Raw genomic sequence first — 21,719 nt, forward strand, 5'->3', positions numbered from 1 at the left:
GGGAGAGGGGAAGGCACTCCAGGACAGGGTGATGCTTCACAGCACACGCTGTGTGGCTGTCCACTGAGGCAGCCGGGGAGGGACACCACCCTGCTTCTGTGTAAATCACTGGCTATTAAAGCAGGTGTCTGGAGATCGAGACAGGGAAGAGATCGTAGAGTCAGGCCTACGTAGAGTCAGGACTGTGACTTACCAGCTGACTAATCTGGACGACACCTCTCTACCAGTCAAAGCCGGCATTCCCTCAGGAGTTTAATGAGGATAAAACCACCCACCTCACAGGGTTGTGGGGAGCTCGAAATGAGATCACATACATTATAAGAAACTCGGGTCAGTGTTGAGTACATAGTAACCACTTGGTTAAGTATTAGCCTGTCTCTCTCTCTCTCCCCTCTCCCCTTTTCCTTTCATACGCTACCCCTTGGCTTTAGGAATGCTGGAGAAAACTCTTATTGCAAAACCTCTCTTGGTCACAACCAACTTTGGGAAAGTGGAAAGAGCTAAGAGGAAGAACCCTCCAGATCTTGCCCCAGGCCATGCGACGTTCTCGTGCTTGCACAAAGAGATGATGGTGCACCCACCGTTTCTGGTTTTTCTGAGCCACTGCGGTACAAAATGTGGGTAGAAGTTGCTCTGGGGAATATGCTCCAACTCTTAACAGTTCTATCTGTCTAGTCATCCTGAAAAAACTGCCCAATCTAGCACCAGCCATTCGTCTGAACAATCTCCTCAATGTTTTTGGCAGTCTGAGTAAGGACGCAAAACAGAGGAAATTGGAATTCTCTTTAGCTAGGAAAATCACTGGGTTTAGCGAGCAGAAATCACTACCACTCTGCAGACATGGCAGCGTCCAGGGACGAGCTGTCACGCACCTAGGAGGGAGCAAGCAAGTCTTTCTTAATGAAGACTCTGCAGTTTTAAAACACCTTTTGACTACGAAAAATCTCAGACACACATAAATGTTTAACAAATCCTCGGGTATTCATGACCCAGTTTCCGTGACTGTCCGTGATTCGATTCTGAAGCGGGAACTGAGAGATATCATCTGTTTATCTGAGACACAAGTAAAATATTCTGAGAGACATGCCCCTTCAGAATGGCATTCCTCTTGGCAGTGGGGGATGGTTCAGAAGTCCTTACAATGAAAATCGCAAAGTCACAGTGGAAATTATCCAAATTCTATTATTTTTTTTTAAAAAAACCATGATTTCCCTCTTTCTAGATCACCTCAAAGGAGGAGAGAGCTTCCCAGGGTGCAGATTTTTTTACTTTATAGAAACCACTGAATCAATCTGCTGTGAGTAAAAATGACAGGAATCCTGAAGTTCTGTGAATTTTTCCAAGGACCCTCCCAAAAGACAGCGAGGACAAGGAAAAGGAACATGGTGGAAAAGAATTAGGGGAGGCCAAATGGGCACTCATTGAGAGCCACTGGACAAGTGAAAAGAAAGTGTTTGAGGGGACATTTACAGAGGCTTTAAATATGCGCTAGCCCAGGATCCCAGGATGCCTTTCCTGTAACTTATGGGACAGCTTCATAAAGGCGTGCTCCCAGCTGCTGTGTTTCTGCCCCCTCACCCGCCTCTCGATTAAGACAACCACGTGTGGCATATGACTGAGTACCACTGCGGATCCTGCTGTGGGAAAGCCCACTATTCTGCTTCTCAGGAGACAAAACAGAACTCTCTGCTACTAGATACAAACATAAGCAAAAGAAAGCAAACCGCCCCCATCCCCCGACCCCTTGGAGAGCCTCAGATGATATGAAAACACACGGTGACTCATGTGCATGGGTCTGGCTCTTCACTGGGGAGAAGACAGTCTGGGTTCCCCAGCAGAGATCTAGAAAGTTCCAATTAAGCAGGCTAGATGAGGAGGGGTGACATCACCAAGCTGGGCAACGAGCTTCAGGCCTAAACACATTAATCAGAAATGCCTCTACGGTTAGTTTAGACACATGACGTGTTACAGTCTGAGCTGCGGTCCCTTCCTGCCCACTGAAAAGCATTCACCTTCCTCTGATTAAATTCACACCAAAGGAACTCCCATTTCGTTAGGCTTCAAAGCCTGCGTGTAACCAGCCACAACTCTACAGAGGATAAAGTGGTTGATGCCTTTTTCTAAGCCCCGGCCACCTGGAGCTCCCTTCTCTGGAAGGGAGGACGCTTTCTTCTCCAGGATCACACAGAGCTGGAGATGCTCAGTATGGTCGGCAGGGGTCGCATACTGAGGTGGACAGTACCTTGGGGAAGATGATGCTGTCCACTTCTTCGCTAGGTGACTGAAAGAGGTCAGAGTCACTGCCGGATTCTCTTTTGAGGACTCCTTGTTTTGAGGCACACTCTCTGCCCAGTCCAACATCCAGGAAGTTCTCACATTCTGAGAAAGAAAATATATTCAGCCAATACCTTTTCATTGCAGCCATTCACCTTGTAAGTCAACCAACTAACGTCCCCTCCTTCTAGTATTAAGCAGCTGTAAAGGACGCGGTCGGATTGGTAGCTTTTTAACTCTAGTATCCCAGTTCTAGGGTGACTGTTACTATGAGACAACCATGAGTTTGCCATGTAAACCAAAAGCACCAAAAGATAAAATGGTAATTTAGAACCACAATTCCATCTGTATTTAGGTATTTAAGTGGGAATCTTTTCCTTTTGGTAGTTAGAAAATATTTTCTTTTGCTACTAAAATCAGATGTCCTTTATTAGGAAACTATGTGATAGTTTATGGCCAAATTTCTAAGACTTAAGTTCTTTCTGGAAACTTGTTACCTAGCCAAACACTAGGATTAATAAAGGAGGGAAAGCATATCTAACACAAATGTCAGTATATTACACTTACGGGTTTTATTGAATAATAACAGAAATGGAATTGTTTAGCTTCTACCTTAAGCAGACCTGACACTGGGGAATAATCACTAAAGAGAAATGTATCGTCTAGAATCTGTCTTCAGTTCAATAACTATCCTAGGGACTCTGGTGAATCAGACAGAGGGGGCCCTGACAGAAACATTATGCTGTAGATCAAGGAGTTCTAAACACTCAGTACACTGAAATTAGCAGGGTATTTAACCCACTTTCTCCTATTAATTCTGTAACAAAAGGGACATAAGACCTAGAAGCAAAAGAATTAAAAATATTTGTATGCGGTAAAAGCAAGAGCCCAATGAAAGTCGGCTAGTGGGTAGGTATCAACCTCCTTCAAGAAGTCTGGAGAGTGAAGCATTTCCATTTCAGTTAGCATTTTTATATGGGATTCAGACACACATATATCAACTCTGCAGGTGATACTAAGCGACGAGGGACACAACAGATCAGAAGGCTACCAGTTCATGAACACGCCACCTGGAGGTTTTAGTTGAAAGCAGATTCAAGAGGAGCTGATGATACAAGGTGACAGCAAAACAAAAAATACCGATGGCTTCAGACTCCATTAATAGACAGTGTACCCAAGTCCAAAATAGGGACAGTCCTACCATTATGTGACAGCTACACTGCACCCACAGGATCATGTCTGTCCCTAGGTAACATTTAAAGTCAAACACTGATAAACAGAAATGCATGCAGGGTGAGGAGGACACAACAGTGGGAACACTCAAGAACCACGTGGACTTGCACAGGAGCTTGAAGAAAATGTGTCCAAAGGCAGCTGCAGATTTGCTGTGTGCTGTTCCAGAGGCAGAACAAAAAGCCTGCTGTGTGGAAGCCACGGAGCTTTGCTAGAAGTAGGCTTCTGGGCAATGGGTTGGGAGTTCCAGAAAGTAACCCGTCACTTCACCAGAAGGGGCGGAGCAAAGGCTGAACGACTTTGTCAAGAGGTTTCAGAAAAGATGCATACACAGAAGGGGAAGTGGAGATTAGACAACCCCCAATGTCTCCCTAAATTCTCAGGGTCTATGTTTGGACAATAATTGTACGTGTGTGTGTGTGTGTGTGTGTGTGTGTGTGTATGAGAGAGAGAGAGAGAGAGAGCGTGCACACATGTGCGTGCACACTGCAGGATGAGAAAAGAAAGTTTCTCTTATCTGAATTAGCTAATTATTGATCATTAATAAATTTTTTGCCCTGGATTAGCTGGGAATCTTAGAGGAAGGATCAAAGAACACTGTACTGGTATACAGGTCATGAATTACTTGATCATAAAATTACTTCCTCTGTCAGTTAGTATTTGACTAGGTATTGGGGATTATCCAAATAAAAAGAGATATTTAGTCTGTGTATGTGTGTGGGGTAATTTACAATCTTGTAATAGAAGCAGACATATGAAGAGACAGTTCCAACATAGAAGTACACAAAGGATGCCACCGGGAGCAAGGCGGGGCCCACAGATTAACCTGAAAATGTTTCATTAAAGGAAAAAAAGAAAAAAACCCTAGTCTATTTCAGTCTTGGTTGGTCCAAACTATTTCTGAGTGTTTCATTCAATGGGAATAGCCCTGCCTTTAAAAGACTGGAAATCATGAGTATTCTGGACCACCCCTCCCGCCACCAATTTCGGAGAGTATGTACTCACTTAGGTGGAGTTGGTGTGTGTGACCTTTCTACTTCTCCCCCTTTCCCCACTTGGAAAAATCAAAAACTCCATTTCATGGTTGAGGGGAAAACAGGGGGCTGGCCAAGAAAAGAAAGGGCTGTCGCAGCACTATGCTGAGCTGCTGGTCTCCAGCTGGCAGGCAAATAGACCACGTCCCAAGTCCAGACTGGAAAACAAACCAATTCAAGACGTTCTAATGGAAAATTCACAGGGAAGATCCAGATTCAGCCCTGGTAGGAATAGCTCACCCAGAAAATAAATCTGGGCCAGCAAATCAAGCTGGAGGATGACTCTGCTGTGTGATACAATCCTAACTGTCGAGCTGGAGGCCAGCAGTGGGGGGAGAAAAACAGGGAACAAGGGGGGAGAAAAAGATCCTAAGCCATCATGAAACCCCACTAAAGGCAAAGTTAATTCCCACTGTATGTCACAGGCCTTCCTACCGGCCCTCTTCCTTAAGAATAAGGGGGAGCAACACATGCAGGTAGAAGCAAGAACACTGAGCACTGACTGCTTTTAGAGTCGGTCCTGTTTGGCTTAAATCTCCCTCAGCTGACTTTTAGCAGCAGGATCCCAGGCAACAAGTCATTTAACCCCTAAGCCTTCATTTCCACACGAGTGAAACGGGACGATCAGGACCTCCCTAAAACAGCTATAGAGACTGTTAGAAAGAATTTATGAAAACGGTAACCAGAGCCCTGCCCCTTGCACACATCAGGTGTGTGACAAACACACCTAATGAAGGCGAGCCTTCGTTATTAACCTACGCTGTGCAAGTATCTGGTAAGGACATTACCTTGACATGGGTCAGTCCTGTTTTATGACTCGTATATAAACCTACCTATAAACTTTTGTGTCCTGAGACATTAACTTCTTTAAAAGCTAGGAAAACATGTCATTTTTTAGCTGCTGTCTAGTCATTTGGGTCTAAAATTATATATATGCAAACAAATTATAGCAGGCCATGAAAGACAGGAAAAACCACCACCAGCGCCCACTGGGATTTGCTGAACCATGCTACTCATAATGCATTGGTATTTATTTGTACTTAAATAAATAAATCTGTATTTATCCATACTGGAGGAATATCCAAAGTGATTTTAAAACACGTTATCCTCCTTGGTTTTACACTATTGCTCTCTTGAGCTGTGCTCGTAACATAAATGAAACCTCCAAGATCCAAAGGGCTTAGAACTCACCCCAAAATTTGCTAAAATCAAAAACTCAGGTCTGAAGCACAAAAGCAAAATCCAGATCTTGGATGCTGTTACACAGAGAGTTACAAAGACCCACTTTAAAAACACCAAAGTAGTTATGCTTGGGGCTGGAGTATGGAGCAGACATTGTCAACAAAATCCAAGAGGATGTCCTGGGGAAAATGCTCAGGGGTTCAAAATTCATTTCTTTAAATGAGTAAACTGAACTCCAGCATGAGGAGAAACTTAGTTTCACTGCTTGCATGGTTGGGCGTCATTGTACTTTCAGAAAAGACCCTGAACAGCTAGCTCAAGGAACCAAGATACAGTAAATAGTACACTTATTTTTTAAAAGATTTTATTTATTTATTTGATAGACAGAGATCTACAAGTAGACAGAGAGGCAGGGAGAGGGAGGGGGAGAGGGAGGGGGAGAGAGAGAGAGAGAGAGAGAGAGAGAAGGAAGCAGGCTCCCCGCTGAGCAGAGAGCCCGATGCAGGGCTCGATCCTAGGACCCTGGGATCATGACCCAAGCTGAAGGCAGAGGCTTTAACCCACTAAGCCACCCAGGTGCCCCAGTAGTACACTTTTAAGTAGAAGATTCTAGGGGGCTGGGCAGGGTTTAAGTGTCAGCTAAATCCATGATCAGGGTCAATCTTACAACATGACAGGACCCTAAACACAACTATAACATAATATCCTCCATGTGAGACAAAACTAGGGAAGAACACTTTTCATCTCTGTCTCTAACACTACCTTTGGAATAAAGTTGAAGAGTTGAGAATCAGTAGGAAAGCTCTTGGGAGATACAGGATTTGGAAAGTTTGTCTTTCGATTTAATACTACCGCAGGACATCCACAACTACCAGTCAGTGAGGCTTCAATAAATTTTAAAGCAGGTCAGTAAAACCTATAAAGGTAAACAGAGGTGTTGCTGACTCAAGGCGACTCAAGAGCCCAGGGTACAAATTACCAGCACTCACAACAGGCCCAGAGACTTACAGTTACGCACCGTGTCATTCAGGCAACACGCCCCACTGAGAGCTAGTAACTCTTGAGAGATGGGAGACAATAGAGTGCACAGACATTAGGGAACTTTCCTTACATCACTGTGAATTAGTGGCTAAATCTGGGGAAAAAGATGGGCATCTTAACTACCCACAAGTCATACGCTATGTCATTAACAAGCCATTAACAAGCCGGGTCTTAGCAGCTGACCCTCACCTGCTGTTACTAACACCTCTCAATTGGGACAATACTTCCAAAGTTTAGGGTTCTCAATCCTGGCTATGCAGTGGAGTCACCAAAGGAGCTTTCAAAGATTCTGAGGTCCAGCTCACACCCTAGGCCCCATTAAATCACAACTTCTGCGAGCAGGACCCAGGCAGCAGTGTATTTCTAAATCTCCCCAAATAACTTCGATGTGCAGCCAAAATGGAGAGCCACAGGATTAGTTCTCAATAAATATTTATAGTTTTATCAGACTGAGAAACCACGATCCTATGTATGTGCACAGCACATATGCCTTCACAGAAGTGATGAGTCAGAAAGCCACATGTGAAGATTCACTACTTATATGAAATGTAGGTTAATTCTAGGACACTACATATTTATTCTCAGTTGAGAAAAAATGCCTACAAACCCAAATCACACATACCCCTCTCTTCTGATTTACTGCATGGCACAGTAAGGAAGGACAGTACTCCAAAAGAGGTCTGGAATCAGACGGGGACTTCAGTGTAAAAAATGGGAGATTTAAGTCACAGTTATTCAAGCACCTGGAAGTTGGAAGACCCCTGCTCACCTGGGCTCTGTGTGGGGGCCAACAGAGGTGCTGTATCAGGGCATGGTTTTATCGGACACCAGCTTTCTCGATTTATCTGAAAGAAAAAAAAAACCACATCGACTTTCAGAGAGCGAAGTAATAGTGGGATGATTTTACAGCTGCCGCAAGTGTATCTGTTGTACCAACACTTTTACCTTTTTAATACTTTATTGTAAAGGGAGCAAAATTAGGACAAGAAAAAAATCCTTTTCACAACACAATCAAGGCATGCTATGCTCAATTAAGGCTCCAATAAAAGCAACAGGAAAAAGATAAACAAAGAGAAAACCTGGTGCAGGCCAAGGGTGAAATTTAAAAAAAAAAAAAAGAAAGAAATTAACAAATGCAATGCATCAAAGATTAAAATACATATTTGATATCTTTACTTGCAAGTTAAAAAAAAACAAAAATAATTTCTATGTATTCAAGAGTTATTGTCCACTGGAGATCAGACAGTAGAGAATTCTATGTATTATTAAGTTAATCCCCACAACAGCTACAAGAAGTTTGTATTACCCGTATCCAAAGAATAAGCTCAGCAGTGTTGCTGAGGTAGTAAGCGACAGAACTGGCAATGGAGAACAAATCTATGGGAATCTATCGCATATTAAGAAGAAAACATTCCCCTATTTTTTTAATTTAGCCTTTACAGCTCTCAGTCATCTAACTAACATCATAACCATCTACTATCATTAAATTTAAAAGAATATAATTTTTAAAATTATGATGAAAGATTTCAATAGTTCTCTCCCCATAACTGATAAAACTAGACACAGAATCAGTAAGGATACAGAAAACTTGAAAAATACTAGCAACCACTTTGATCTACCCAACACATACAGAGCAATTCACCCAACAAAGGCAGAATACACATTCTTTTCAAATAGTCATGGAATGTTCACCAAAGCAAACCATATTCTGTGGCAAAAAAGAAGTATCAAATTTGAGGATTAAAATCATACTACATATGCAGTCTGACCACAACAGTATCAAAATCAGAAACCAAAATAAGAAGTTACCTGGAAAAACCACAAACATTTAAAAAGCAAAACAAAACAAAAAAACACACAAAAACTTAAAAATCCATGAATCAAAGAAGAAATCTTTAAGGAATCATTGTGTAATTAGTTAAATATCAGAAAATATCTCAAACTCAAAAATTCAAACATAACATATAAAAATTTGTGAGACAAAGCTAAAACAGTGTTCAGAGCAAAATTTATAACATTAAATGCCTATATTAGAAAAGAGAGGTCTCAAATCAATGATCTAAGTTTCCACCTTAAGAAACTAGCAAAGGCAGACTAACCCAAAGCAAAAAGGATAAAGAAAACAAAGAACAGATGCCAATGAAATAGAAAACAGAAAAATAAAATCAGGGACGCCTGCGTGGTTCAGTCGGTTTAGCGTCTGCCTTCCGCTCAGGTCACCATCCTAAGGTCCTGGGATCGAGTCCCATGTTGGGCTCCCCGCTCAGCGGGAAGCCTGCTTCTCCCTCTGCCTGCCCCCCTCTCTCCCTCTCCCTCTCTCTGTCCCTGACAAATAAATAAAATATTTAAAAAAAAATTAAAAGAAAATTGATGAAACCAAAAGCTGATTCCCTGACTAGATTAATGATATCAGTAAAGTCTACCCAGACTGAGAAGAATGAAAGTTAAAAACTGCAAGCATAAGGAATGAAAAGAAGTCATCATTACAGATCCTACAGACATTGGAAGGATAACAAAGGGATATTATGAACATCACTGTAACAGATTCAACAAGTTAGATTAAATGGAAACATTCCATGGCAACTGCAAACTACTGAAATTTGCTCAAGAAGATAACCTGAATACCCTTATTCTATTAAAGACATTGAATTCAGTTAAAAACCTTCCTATAAGGAAATCTACAGGCCCAGAAGGCGTCAGGGGTGAATGCCACCAAACATTTAAGGAAGAAATAATACCAATTCTACACAAACTCTTACACAAAATAGAAAAGGAAGGAACAACACACAGCTCATTTGTATGAGTCCAGCATCCCCTGGACACCAAACCTAGACAGACATTATAAGAAAAATATAAATCAAAATCCCTCAGAAACTCAGCTGCAAAATCCTGAACAAAAATTAAGATACTGAATCTAGCACACAGAAAAGAGATCAAGTTGTCAAGACCAAGTTCATTCAAGGAATGTTGAAAAATCAATTTATTAACAGATCAAAAATGCCACAAATTAATGATTATCAAGAAATGTAGGAAAGTGCTGGGCAAAAGTAAACATTTATTCATGATAAAACTCATAGAACAGTGGAAACAGAAACGAAATTCCTCAGCCTGATAAAGGGTATCTATTAAAAAGAAAAAACAACACACACACAAAACACCCACAGTTAGCATCATACTTAAGAGAGACCAAATGCTTTCGCTCTGAGATCAAGACCAAGGCAAGAATGTCCACACTCATCACCTTTATTCCACACTGTATAGGGGTTTCTAGCCAATTCAGTAAAGCAGAAAAAGAAATAAAATGCACAGGGGTCTGGAAAGGAAGAAGTAAGACTTCCTTTATTCATAGACAGGATGACTGACTACATAGAAAATCCTCAGGAATCTACAAAACTGCTGCTGGAATAAATCAGCTTAGCAAAGCTGCAAGATACAAAGTCAATATATAAAAAAGCAGCACTAGTTCTATATGTTAGCAGTGAACAATTTAAAAAATTAAAAACGAAAGTAATACCATTTACAATAGCATCAATGAATATAAAATTATTAAGAAAATCTGAGCAAGACTTGTATTCTAAAAATCAGAAAACACTGATAAGGAAAATTAAAGCATGCTTAAATAGAGACCTCATGTTTATACATCAGAAAATTTCGTCCTGTTAAGTTGTGAATTCTCCCCCAAATGATCACTACTTGATTCTAAGATTCATTACAAAAGGTACAGTCATCAAGCCAGGGTGATACTGGCACAAAGACAAACTTTTAGATCAACGGAGTAAGAGAGAATCTACAAACAGACCTTCACAGATATGGGCTATTGATATCTGACAAAGATGCCAAGTGTTATTCCAACCAGGAAAAAGAACATTCTTCTGAACAAATAATCCTGCAACAGGTGATATCCACATGCAAACAAAAAAAAGGTTGGCAGAAAAAAAAAACAAAAACCCTCAATATTTGTAAGTCTCCCTCAAATCTTGTATCAGCTATAAAAATGAACTAAAAATATGCCTAAATATTAAAACTACAATTCTAGAGGAGGGAAATATTTTTGTGATCTTGGGTCAGGCAAAGATTTCTTAGCACACATGAAAACCTGAAAAAATTGACCGCATCAAAATTAATGTTTTTGCTCCTCAAAGGCATTGTTAGGAAGATGAAAAGGCAAACCATAGACTAGGAGAAAATATTTATACAGGATCTATCTGAAAAAGGACTAGTAATAGAAACTATATTAAAATATAAATTATTAAAGCACATATTAAATTATAAATGACCATGAAAAACCTCTTAAAATGCCATAATAAGACAAACAACACGTTTTAAAATGGTCAAAAGACTTGAGAAATTATTTCAACAAAGAATATATATGATTGGCGAAGAACACAGAAAAGGTGCCCAACATCATAAATCATCAGGAAAGAGCACACTGAAACCAAAAAGAGTAATGGTCCATTATCAGAATGGTTAAAATTAAAGACTGATAATACCAAGTGTTGGCAAAGACGTGAAGAAACTGAGCACTGATACGTTACCAGAATGTGAAACAGTACAGCCGCTTTAGACAACAGGTTAGCAATTTCTTATAATGTCACTAACAGACATTTAATACAACACAACAATCCCACTGATGGGTATTCATTCACCCAAGAAAAACAAAACATATCTTTGCACAAAGAATTCTATTGGGATTCTCAGAGCGGCTGAGCCCCTAACTAGAAACAACCCAATTTGCTGTCAACAGGTACATGGATAAACAAATAGTGGTACATTCATACAATGCAACACACTCACAATAAGAAGGAATGAACCACTGATACAAACAGCATGATTGAGTCTCAAGAACATGATGTTAATAGAAAAAAAAAAAAAAAAAAAGCCAGACAAAAAACATTGCCTAGGACATAGTTCCATACAGTATTTTAGAAAAGGCAAAAATAGGGTGAGAAGTTTATTAGTGATTCAACTGGAGGAACAGAATGACTGCAAGGGGACAGGAGGGAATTTTGGGAGTGACAGCAATATTCCTACCATGACTGCAGAAGTTATTATACATAATTTCTTGATATTGTTATACATAACTTAAACATTTGTCAAAACTCATCAAATTGTGAACTTAAGTTGACTTTTACTGTATATAAATTATATTCCAACAGAACTGAAAAAAATCCCTTAAATATAAGTGCAATATATATGTTTTTAGTTTTTATAACTACCAAACACCTTAACATTACAATCCTCTAGTTTCATTAAAATTTAGGAACCTTTGCACAAATTCTTTATCTCAGGATATTTTTCATTGCCTTCTCAATTCCACAGCCAATGAGTAAACTGAACATTCTCGGCCTTCAATATGTAAGGGACTAACTGATTATACCTTTCATTTCATTTTAGGCATCTGTATATTAGAAAAAGTAAGTTAAACAATTTGCAAAATGTATAATATATATAAATACATAATGTGACTAATACATTAATTGTATGTAACTACAATAATGTATTGTTTAAATCAAAATTAAAAAATTAAAATATTTATCAAAATTAACACATAATAATGAAATTAAGGTTAAATCAAATCTTTTTTTAAAGACTAATTTATTTGAGAGAGAGAATGAGCATGAGTGGTGGTAGGGGTAGAGGGAGACGGAGAGAGAGAATCTCAAGCAGACTCCACACTGAGTGGGGCCTGACACAGGGCTCGATCTCACAACCCTGAGATCATGACCTGAGCCGAAATCAGGAACTGGAGGCTTAACCAACTCAGCCACCCAGGTGAATACACCCATTTCTGAATAACAGTGGTGAGAACATATTAATGGTGGAAGAGTGTCTTTGTGTGTCTCTCTTATCTTCCCCAGGTCTTGTGAGCAAAGGCACTGATTGTCCTTCTGTTCTAAACTATCTTTTCCAAAACGTTTGTAAATCAAACAGCCTTGAAAAAGAGAGATACTGTTTCTTTCCAAAGCAAAGGGTAGGTTTGTTTACTGTCTCCCATAATAAAGATAATGTCTCAATCAAGGGCAAAGATCAGGCAGGCTCACTGCCCATTATAAAAACTGAGGTTTCCTAAGGGTGGGGTTTCTCAGCTGTGACACAGCGCCCTCCTGCGCTGCTCTGTGCTGCCCTTGGGGGACTTGGGAAGCAAGAGGAACCAACAAGGAAGCAAAACGCATGGTGCTTTTTTGTGCGATAAGCAATAAACTCCTTTGTCCCTGGACCCAGGAGCCCTGTGACTTCAGCTAGCACCCCAGAAACTGTCAGGCTAACTTGGGAACCTTCAAGTGGGGTAAAACCTCGTACCTATCGCAGTTTTGACAGTTAGTATATATTAAATAGTATTAAAACATTTAAACACAGTGGAAGGCAAAAGTCTCTTGACAGAATCACACCTATGTGGTGAAAAACCTTAATCTGATTCAGTTATTCATTGAATGATTATGCTTGAATAAAGGTAAAGAAACAATATCTAGGGGCGCCTGGGTGGCCCAGTGGGTTAAGCCTCTGCCTTCAGCTCAGGTCATGATCTCAGGGTCCTGGGATCGAGCCCCACATCAGGCTCTCTGCTCAGTAGGGAGCCTGCTTTCTCCTCTCTCTCTCTCTGCCTGCCTCTCCACCTACTTGTGATCTCTCTCTGTCAAATAAATAAATAAAATCTTAAAAAAAAAAAAAGAAAGAAAGAAACAATATCTACTTTAACTTTTCGGTAGTTTCCCAAATTTTTCTTTACAAATTACTTTTTGTTTTTTAAATTTAACTTGGGAAATCTTCTATTTCATCAGAGCTTTAGGCTGGCAGGAAAGTTACAAAGATAGTACATAGTTCTTATATACCCCTCCCTCCCCAGTGTCTCTAAGAGAAACGTCTTACATAACCCTGGTACATTTGTGGGTAGTAGGAAACTGACATCGGTACATTACCATTAACTAAATTCTAGACTGGATTTGGATTTCGTTTCTCTTTCCACTAATGTTCTTTTCTGTTCCGGGATCAAAGCCAGGATACCACAGCACAATGAATGTGTGTGTGTGTGCCTGTGCACATGCAAGCGCACATGCATGTGTTTTTAATTTGGCATTTTAACATCTTTCCTGGGATGTGATTATATACTCTTAAAACTCACCCACCTAAAGCATATGATTCAATGGCTTAGGATCTTCACAGAGTCCTATAACTGGTAACCAATGTCTGAGTTGAGAACACTTCATCCCGCCAAGAAGATCCTGTACCTGCTAGTCTTGGCACCCACCCCACCTCTACCTCCCAGTTCTGGGCAATCCTGAGTCCACTTTCTGTGTCTGTGGATTCGCCTACTCCAGACACTTCACAGAAACGGAACCACACATTATGGGTCTCTGACGACTGGCTGCTTTTCCTTCACAAAGGGTTTTCAAGGTTTCCCCATGTCACAGCACGTATCAGTACTTCATTCTTTTACTACTGAATCATCTTCCGCTGTGTGGGGATACCCACATTCTGTTTGTTTATTTATTCTTCAGTTGATGGACATTTGGGCTGTTTTCACTTTCTAGCAGTATGGAATAATGCTTGCTATGAAAATCCATGTACAACTTTTTGTTTGGGTGTTTTCACTTCTCCTGGGTTTACACCTAGGAGTGAAACTGCTGGGTCATGTGATACCTTCACGTTTAACATTCTGAGGAACTGCCAGACCTCTCCAAAGGGCCTGCACCTTTTGATGTCCCTACAGCAACGTACTGATGTTTTATCTTTCCGTATCTGTGCTAACCCTTGTAATTGTTCTTGTCTGTTTATCTGTCTGATTGTAACCATCCTAGGAGGTGTGAAGTGGTATCTCCCGGGAGTATGTGTGTTTATTTAAAGATTTTATTTATTTATTTATTTGAGAGAGAGCACAAGAGAGCATATGAGTGGGGATGGCGGGGTTGGGTGGGGGAGAAGCAGACTCCCAGCTGAGCAGGGAAGCAGGATGCCAGGCTTAATCAATCCCAGGACCCTGGGATCATGACCCAAACAGAAGGCAGACGCTTAACTGAATGAGCCACCCAGGTGCCCTGGGAGTATATATTTTTTAAATGGAAAATATATTTTAATCTGTTGGTTACTTTCTAGGAAAGGAAGACAGTATGAAGATGTAATGTGCATCACCCTTAGGTTTGCCTCTCTCCTTATTTAATAAAAAAAAAGTATTAAATATCTCCTATATATCAAATCATTCTGTGAAACCTTAAAAGCAGAAGTACTCAAGAAAGTGTCCTGCAAGGATTTCCAGTTTATGTGAGAGAGACGTGGAAGTGGTTGGTTACTGTGGGCCTTGCACACACTGAGATGTGTGCTGCCTGGGACAACGTGAGCTGTAATTAATAGAAAGGAGAATGAGCGGAGCGCCATAAGCAGTAACCACGTTGTAAATGCTGCGCGTATTTCTGGCCAAGTCACAAATGACACAGAGAGACCTGGGGCCAGAGTTAACCACTCTACTTCGGCTGCAGGCAAGGGATTGCACAACGCGGAGAGTGGGGAAGTCAGAGACTGCCACACCCTTGTAGAAGCAGAAGCATTCAGAGAGCTTCAGTTTCACACAAGTTAAGGAAGCAGAGGTTTGAGAAGAGATGGTAGGTCCAAGGTGCCAACTGCTGCAGAGATGTCAAAGGAGATGAAAGTTAGAAGTTACTGGACTGGGCAACTGTGACGTTTCTCATGACTTTGGAAAGAGCACGTTTTATTTAACAGAACAGGTAAGATCAGAATTAAAACTGTAAACACCTCTTGATATCTCTAGATTCACAGTACTGAAGTTTATAAAATACCGTCAGCTGGACTGGGTCTCTCTCCTGCCCCAGGAGGAGGCATGATGCCATTTCGGAGAGGAGCTCACACACACCCCGTGAGGTTAGATTCGCGGACAGTATCCCCGCGTACTAACTGTACTGGTGACAGCGTCTGCTCTGAAGGGTGAGCTTTTTGAGAAGGGAAGCACATCTTAATTCCGTGGGTTTCCCAACCGAGTGACAAGCGTGGATTTTACGGTGGATGCCTAATGATTAATCTTTGAATTCATCATCTGCAGTGACTTTACAGAGAATGAAAAGTTAGGACTGAGAGCCGTCGGGGTTATCACTCTGCCTCCATTTACCAGATGGATAAACAAACCAACCCACCCGAGGTAGCCAACCGTGGAGGAACTGGGCCAGTCAGGACATACTCAGAAACAGCAAGGGCGTTTTCTACTCAGCCCCACAAGTGCTTCTTCTGACTTTTTCCTTTGTCTTGGAATTCAACAATTGTTTAAACAAGCTTTAGTAACAATACTAAACTGAAACAGTCTGGCGAAGTATAATTCAGATCTCTGGAGGCAATTAGTTGGAAAACAAAGTCCCAGTTTACCTCGGACAAGAATATTTAGAAAATAAAATAAGAAAATGAAACAAATATATGGAACTCTGGGTGCCAAGTTTCTGAGTATCAGAATGCTGCCACTGAGAGAAATGTCTTCTGTTTTGGGCTGTCTGTCCAGATGCCTCTTTCGGTCACCGACAGCTAATTAACAGCGATGTGCCAAGGAGACTCACCATCTCTATGGACACAAGGCACTTAAGCAAATCTGGCCACAATGCAGCTGTCAGCTGGTTCCTTCTTCCGAATTAGGCCTCATTTACAAACAATTAAAAGTAAAACCTATATTGAAAAATGTTCAAGTTTCCAGTAAATCAAGACTTTTTCACCAGGGAAGGATGGGGAAATGTAGCATAAGAAGGCTTCCTGAAGCTCTCTGGCGGTTAGCTACACACACATCCATCCACACAGCTGGCCAGGCACCATTTTGGGGGCACCGCCTTACGTAAGAAACAGTGCGAAGGCACAGCAACAGACAGATGAGGAAGATGGGACCCTGACTACAGCTGGCAGGGTGGGTCTCACAGTTCACAAGTGTGAGGATCCCTTCTGAATGAGAAATGCCATGGGTTCCATTTGCCTCCCATACCCCAGGATGACAGAGGTAAATAACCCTGTGGCACGACTCAACCAACCGTGGACCACAGCCTGGGAAACACTGAGTAGTCACTGAAATACAACAGGTATATGAGTACTGGAAACCTAAAGAAGTAAGGAAGCTCCTAGGATTTAAAAAAGAAAAAAACAATTATTATCTCTGGTTCAGATAGTTGAGAAAAGCTTAGCAAGGCTGATGGTCCATGGGGTGGGCAGGATGCTCTGGAGACAGGGGGGAGGTAGGGAATTCCAGCCACGTGGAAAAAAGGATGAGCCATCAGGACACTTCAGAGCTGGAGTTCATAGCCTTACATGGCCCAGGCTCCTTCCAAGAATCTGAGGGAAGCCATGGAACCCTTAAGAGAAACACGGGTATGTGTCCAGTCAGTGGTTCTGGAGCATACCCTTGGAACCCCGATGACAGACCCTTTCCTTAGACGTCTCTGAGGAGCACAAAAAGACCAAAAGTTCCCAGAAAGAAGAGTGGAGGGTATGGCTACAGTGAATCTAGGCTTTATACTTGAGCAAGGGTGGACCCTTCCCCCAATTACAGAAGCAAGGGAGCGAGAGCAGGATTAGGCCAGGAAGTTAACGCTAGAAGCATACCGATAAAGTGGGATAGTGGGGAGGAAGGGAGTATGGGGCATCAGGACACAGACCAGCGGGGACTGAAACTGGACTAGTCTAGCAGCAGCGTGCAGCTGGGCTGGGGAGGCGTCCTCTGCAGACAGAAGCAGCAGCAGATCTGTATGCTAGCGCACACGGTAGAATCCACAGAAATAAGAAAAAGCGGTCAAAATCCACCATGTAACAGACAGGAAATCCCGTGGGGAAGAGTATGACGAGAGTCATACTCTCGAACAGAGTCGCACTCTGTTCACCCACGCAGAGTCTCAGGTGTTCTGATGTCTTTCAAAGAGGGCGACATGAGGCAGCCTGGAGAGCTCCTGCCTCTGGCCTCTTACAAACATAACCAGTGCAAAAGTGAGTGTGCATAAGTCAAACCCACAACGAGATGCTGTATCACAGCCGTTAGGGTGGCTACGATCACATCCCCATCTCCAAAAAACCACCGAGGAAATAACAGTGTTGGCGAGGGCACAGAGAGGTCGGAACCCCATGCACCGCTGGAGGGAATGTCCGACACGGCCGATCCAGCAATCCCACTTCTGGGTATACGCTGAAAAGAATCGACAGCAGGGACTCGGACGGATATTTGTATACCAACGTCCACGGTAGTGCTGTTCGCAAGAGATAAAAGGTGGAAACACCCCAAATGTCCATCAACAGACGGATGGATACGCGAAATGTGGTATGCACATACAGTGGACTACCGTTCACCCTTAAAAAGGAAGGAACCTTTGACATGTGCCACGACACGGCTGGCCCTGCAGACAGGATGCTAAGTGAAAGAAGCCAGTCAGCCAAGTACAAACCCCATATAATTTCATGCAGAGGAGCTAACCAGAGTAGTCAAACTCACAGAGACAACAAAACAAAACAGAACAACCCAGAATGGCGGTTTCCAGAAATAAGGAGTAGGGAGAGAGAAATGTGGAACTGTTATTTAATGGGTAGAGTCTCAGTCTGCAAAGATGATCAAGTTCTGGAGAAAGATGGTGGTGAGAGTCGCAAACAGTGCAAATGTTCCGTGGCATCACTGACCCGTACACCTACTGGGGTAAGTTCTATGTCATGGGTGCTCTCACCAAAAACGAACGAAAGAAAGAAAGAAAGAAAGAAAGACAAAGAAAGAAAGAAAGAAAGAAAGGAAGGAAGGAAGGAAGGAAGGAAGAAAGGAAGGAAGGAAGGAAGGAGAAAAAAAGCTTACAGTAATTAGAGATAAGCAAGCTCATTTAGACAAAGGTGGTCAAGCGGCCTACACAGTCAGGGGCAGAGCTGGAATTCTGGGCCAGATGCTACCAATTATGGTCAATGCCATTAACCAGAGGCCAGTGCCATGTGTACCAAGTGCAGAAAGAATGTCAAAACACATATCAGTATTTTCCACCATATCCTGTAGACAGTGACAGCAACACCAAGCATAATGTCTTCTTGTGTGAACATATTGTTCTTACCATATAAATAAACTGCTTAAGAGATATAAACCGGGTTACAAAATATCTCCCCCGTCCTTCTGCCCTGTTTCAGAATCTGATATCACAGATAAGTCGGCCCTTGTCTTGGTGCTGTTCTTCAACAACTGTGTCTTTCTCACTCATACTGAAAGACAACTTAAAGACTGAACTATGTGGCTACACTGGAAACATTCAGAGTGCTTCCTATAGGCCAGATAGAACGCCAAGTCCCGAGTACAAACATGGTAACACACCTGTTTGCCCGTAAGTCTCTTTTCCAAAAGGTGACCTCTAAGATCGAGATTTTTCCATGAGTGGATGATAAGCTGGTTCTCTGTACTATCAACACTCCGACTCTGAGACTAGGCTTGGCCAGATTCTGATTCTTAGCAGAATTAGGAGACAGAAAAGGAAGAAACAACAGTGTCGAGACGTTAATAATTTGAGTTTTAAAGAGACCAATGAAGATGATTATGAGCCCCTCTCTCCAGATTTTGCCCTATGGAATCTTTGAGCTAGTATGAGCAAGACGCAGGACTGGCAACAGACTGGATGGGTACGAGAGGGAAGAAATTGTGTTTAGCAAGTGGCTGGAAGTGAGGAAGACAGAGGAAGGTAGACACTCTGCTATTACATATCCATGTTTTTGGGAGGGAGGTTACCAAAAAACTCTCTGGCTCTGACCCCATTTATGATTCTTTAGCTAGAAACCAAACTTAGTCTTTTGTCCACACTATCTCCAGGATCCCTCAATCACGGACATCACGGGTATTCAACATCCAAAATTTGGGGGGACTACAAGGCACATGGAACATGGGGCAATGGAAAGTCAGAAGAAAGGCCAGGGCCGTCCAGGTAATTCTTCGTTCCTGCCACGAAGCCTGGGACTCCTTGTGAGCCTCTGAACTACACCCACATTGTGTTCCCATCAGTCTGAAAATAGAGCTGTACATATTTCCAGCAGAGAGGGAACTGCCTTTTGTTTTTGGCAGCGTTTCTCCTACTGTTTATATCTGAACATCCTAATAATACAAGCTCAGGGTTACACCCAGCCTTCCCAGCCATCGCTCATATTTACTTCCTCCGCAACTGTCTCAGGAGATCCAGCCAGAGTTACAAGCTGAACGAAAGGAAGCAAAAACCCACCATCCGGACAGAGAAGCCAATACTTGAGTCAAATCTTTTCAGGGAATCGGACTGCAACTGGGCAGATGTGTGCAGTTGTCCTCAGGCCTGAGTCTCCTTGCATCTTTCGTTTGACGCGAGGTCGAACTGTCTTAGAGAAAGCAAACTTAGGAAGGATGGAGTATTTCTCGGGAAAATGACACTAGACTTAAAGACAAATTACTCCTCTGAGTTTAGCTAATGAGGTCATGTGTCCTGCCCAAACATCATGGACAGGGATGGGGCTGTCCTCTGTAAATATTTTCATTCAGTGCGCACAAAACATGGTTGCAAATCTTTTAAGGATTCACCAGACACTTTTAATCACAGGCTATAAAGTACGTTCTCAATAAACCATCAATAATGTGAAAAATCATATTATTACTAGTAGGCAATATTTTTCCAGGTACCTAAAGTTATAAAATTAGTAAAACAGAAATGGGCCTTGGACTAAAGTCAGTTTACATCAGCAATCAATCCTCGATTCTGATGCCCTTCTTTCTGGTATGCTAGTTTTGCACAAAGTTTCAGATAGGTAGTGTCCTCTTGTGTTAACATGCGTCTCAGGAATACTCACCCTGAGTTTAGCTACTGAGCTACGTTAGGTGAAAACTATCATTCACCAGCTTGTGAGTTCCCTACTAGCTTTTCGAAGGATGCTGATAAAAACAAGCATGTTGGTACCAATGGGTTGCTGCCAAGAATAAAATTCTTCCATTTCCCATTTTGAGCATGTGATTCATAGTAACCAACCCCTTATCATAGGAGCAAGAAGTTATACACACGGAGGGGGGTGGTCAAGGGAATGTCACATAGTGAGGAAGAGCGAAGTGTGCGTGTACTGGGCCGGGGACTGGAGGCGTAAGTGACCAAGTGTTAACTTATGCCTTATTATTCAGCAAAGAATTCAGAAAGGAGGTAAAATTTCAGGGTTGTTGGAGGCCGATGATGGGAAGCAAGAGCTGATCTGAGGACACAGACTGAAAACATATGCAGCTTTAGGGAAATCTTAAGGGAAGGCCTTGATGCAGGAGAGCTACCATGAAACAAACTCTACAGCACTGACCAAGGGAAAAGATCGGGTTGCAGCACAAGCCAAAAAAAGCACGGCTATATAACCGGGACGAGAATGGTGTAGCTAATCTGCAATGAATTACTGGGATGCCGATGGAAGGCCCGCGTCGTAAATGTGGAATCCCACAGCAGCGGGCCCACAGTCTAAATTTTGTGTTTACTGTCCTCCTCCATCTCTGTGCTCTTATGCCAACCTTCTAGTACATGAACTACAGACTACGTACCATGATGCGTGGGAATCCTTACTTAGAAGTCCTAAAAGAGTAATTCATTCAATTAACTGAACTTCTTGAGCATTTAATACAGATTAGGAATATTGTTTTCAGTACTTAGAAATAGAGAAGAAATGAAAAATTTATGAACTCATTTGTATAAAACAGCAAATTTCTACAGACAAAAGTGGAGTGAGAACACACACATGACCACTTGAGAACAGAGTGGCATATGTACCCAAATATGAGAGGTTTTTTAAAAACATGGATTAATGATACTGAAGTTCAAAGTTAAAGATCACTGGAGAATACTTCTGAATGATTTAAAAAAAAAAAAGAATTATGGAAAAAATCTACAAAAAATTGTGCACCAAAATAAATTTATATGAGGTCACGAATCTGCCCTATGTGTTATGGAATGAATTCCTGCCCTGGGAAAGAAGCAATCGACAAGA

General features: G+C 41.8%; 1 protein-coding gene across 8 annotated transcripts in view; it reads right to left on the reverse strand.

Annotated features, from left to right (window-relative positions):
- The window catches only part of AKAP13 (A-kinase anchoring protein 13), a 322,148-nt gene that overhangs the window by 92,254 nt on the left and 208,175 nt on the right, over window positions 1-21,719 (reverse strand). For all 8 annotated transcript variants that reach the window (XM_059371621.1, XM_059371619.1, XM_059371618.1 and 5 more), the window contains 2 exons: window positions 7,534-7,609; window positions 2,243-2,379 (listed from right to left, as the gene is read on the reverse strand). In XM_059371621.1, coding sequence (XP_059227604.1) covers window positions 2,243-2,379; window positions 7,534-7,609 — 213 coding nt within the window. The remainder of the gene's footprint in view (window positions 1-2,242; window positions 2,380-7,533; window positions 7,610-21,719) is intronic.

This window comes from Mustela nigripes, chromosome 13 (assembly GCF_022355385.1).
Source record: "Mustela nigripes isolate SB6536 chromosome 13, MUSNIG.SB6536, whole genome shotgun sequence".
NCBI lineage: Eukaryota > Metazoa > Chordata > Mammalia > Carnivora > Mustelidae > Mustela > Mustela nigripes.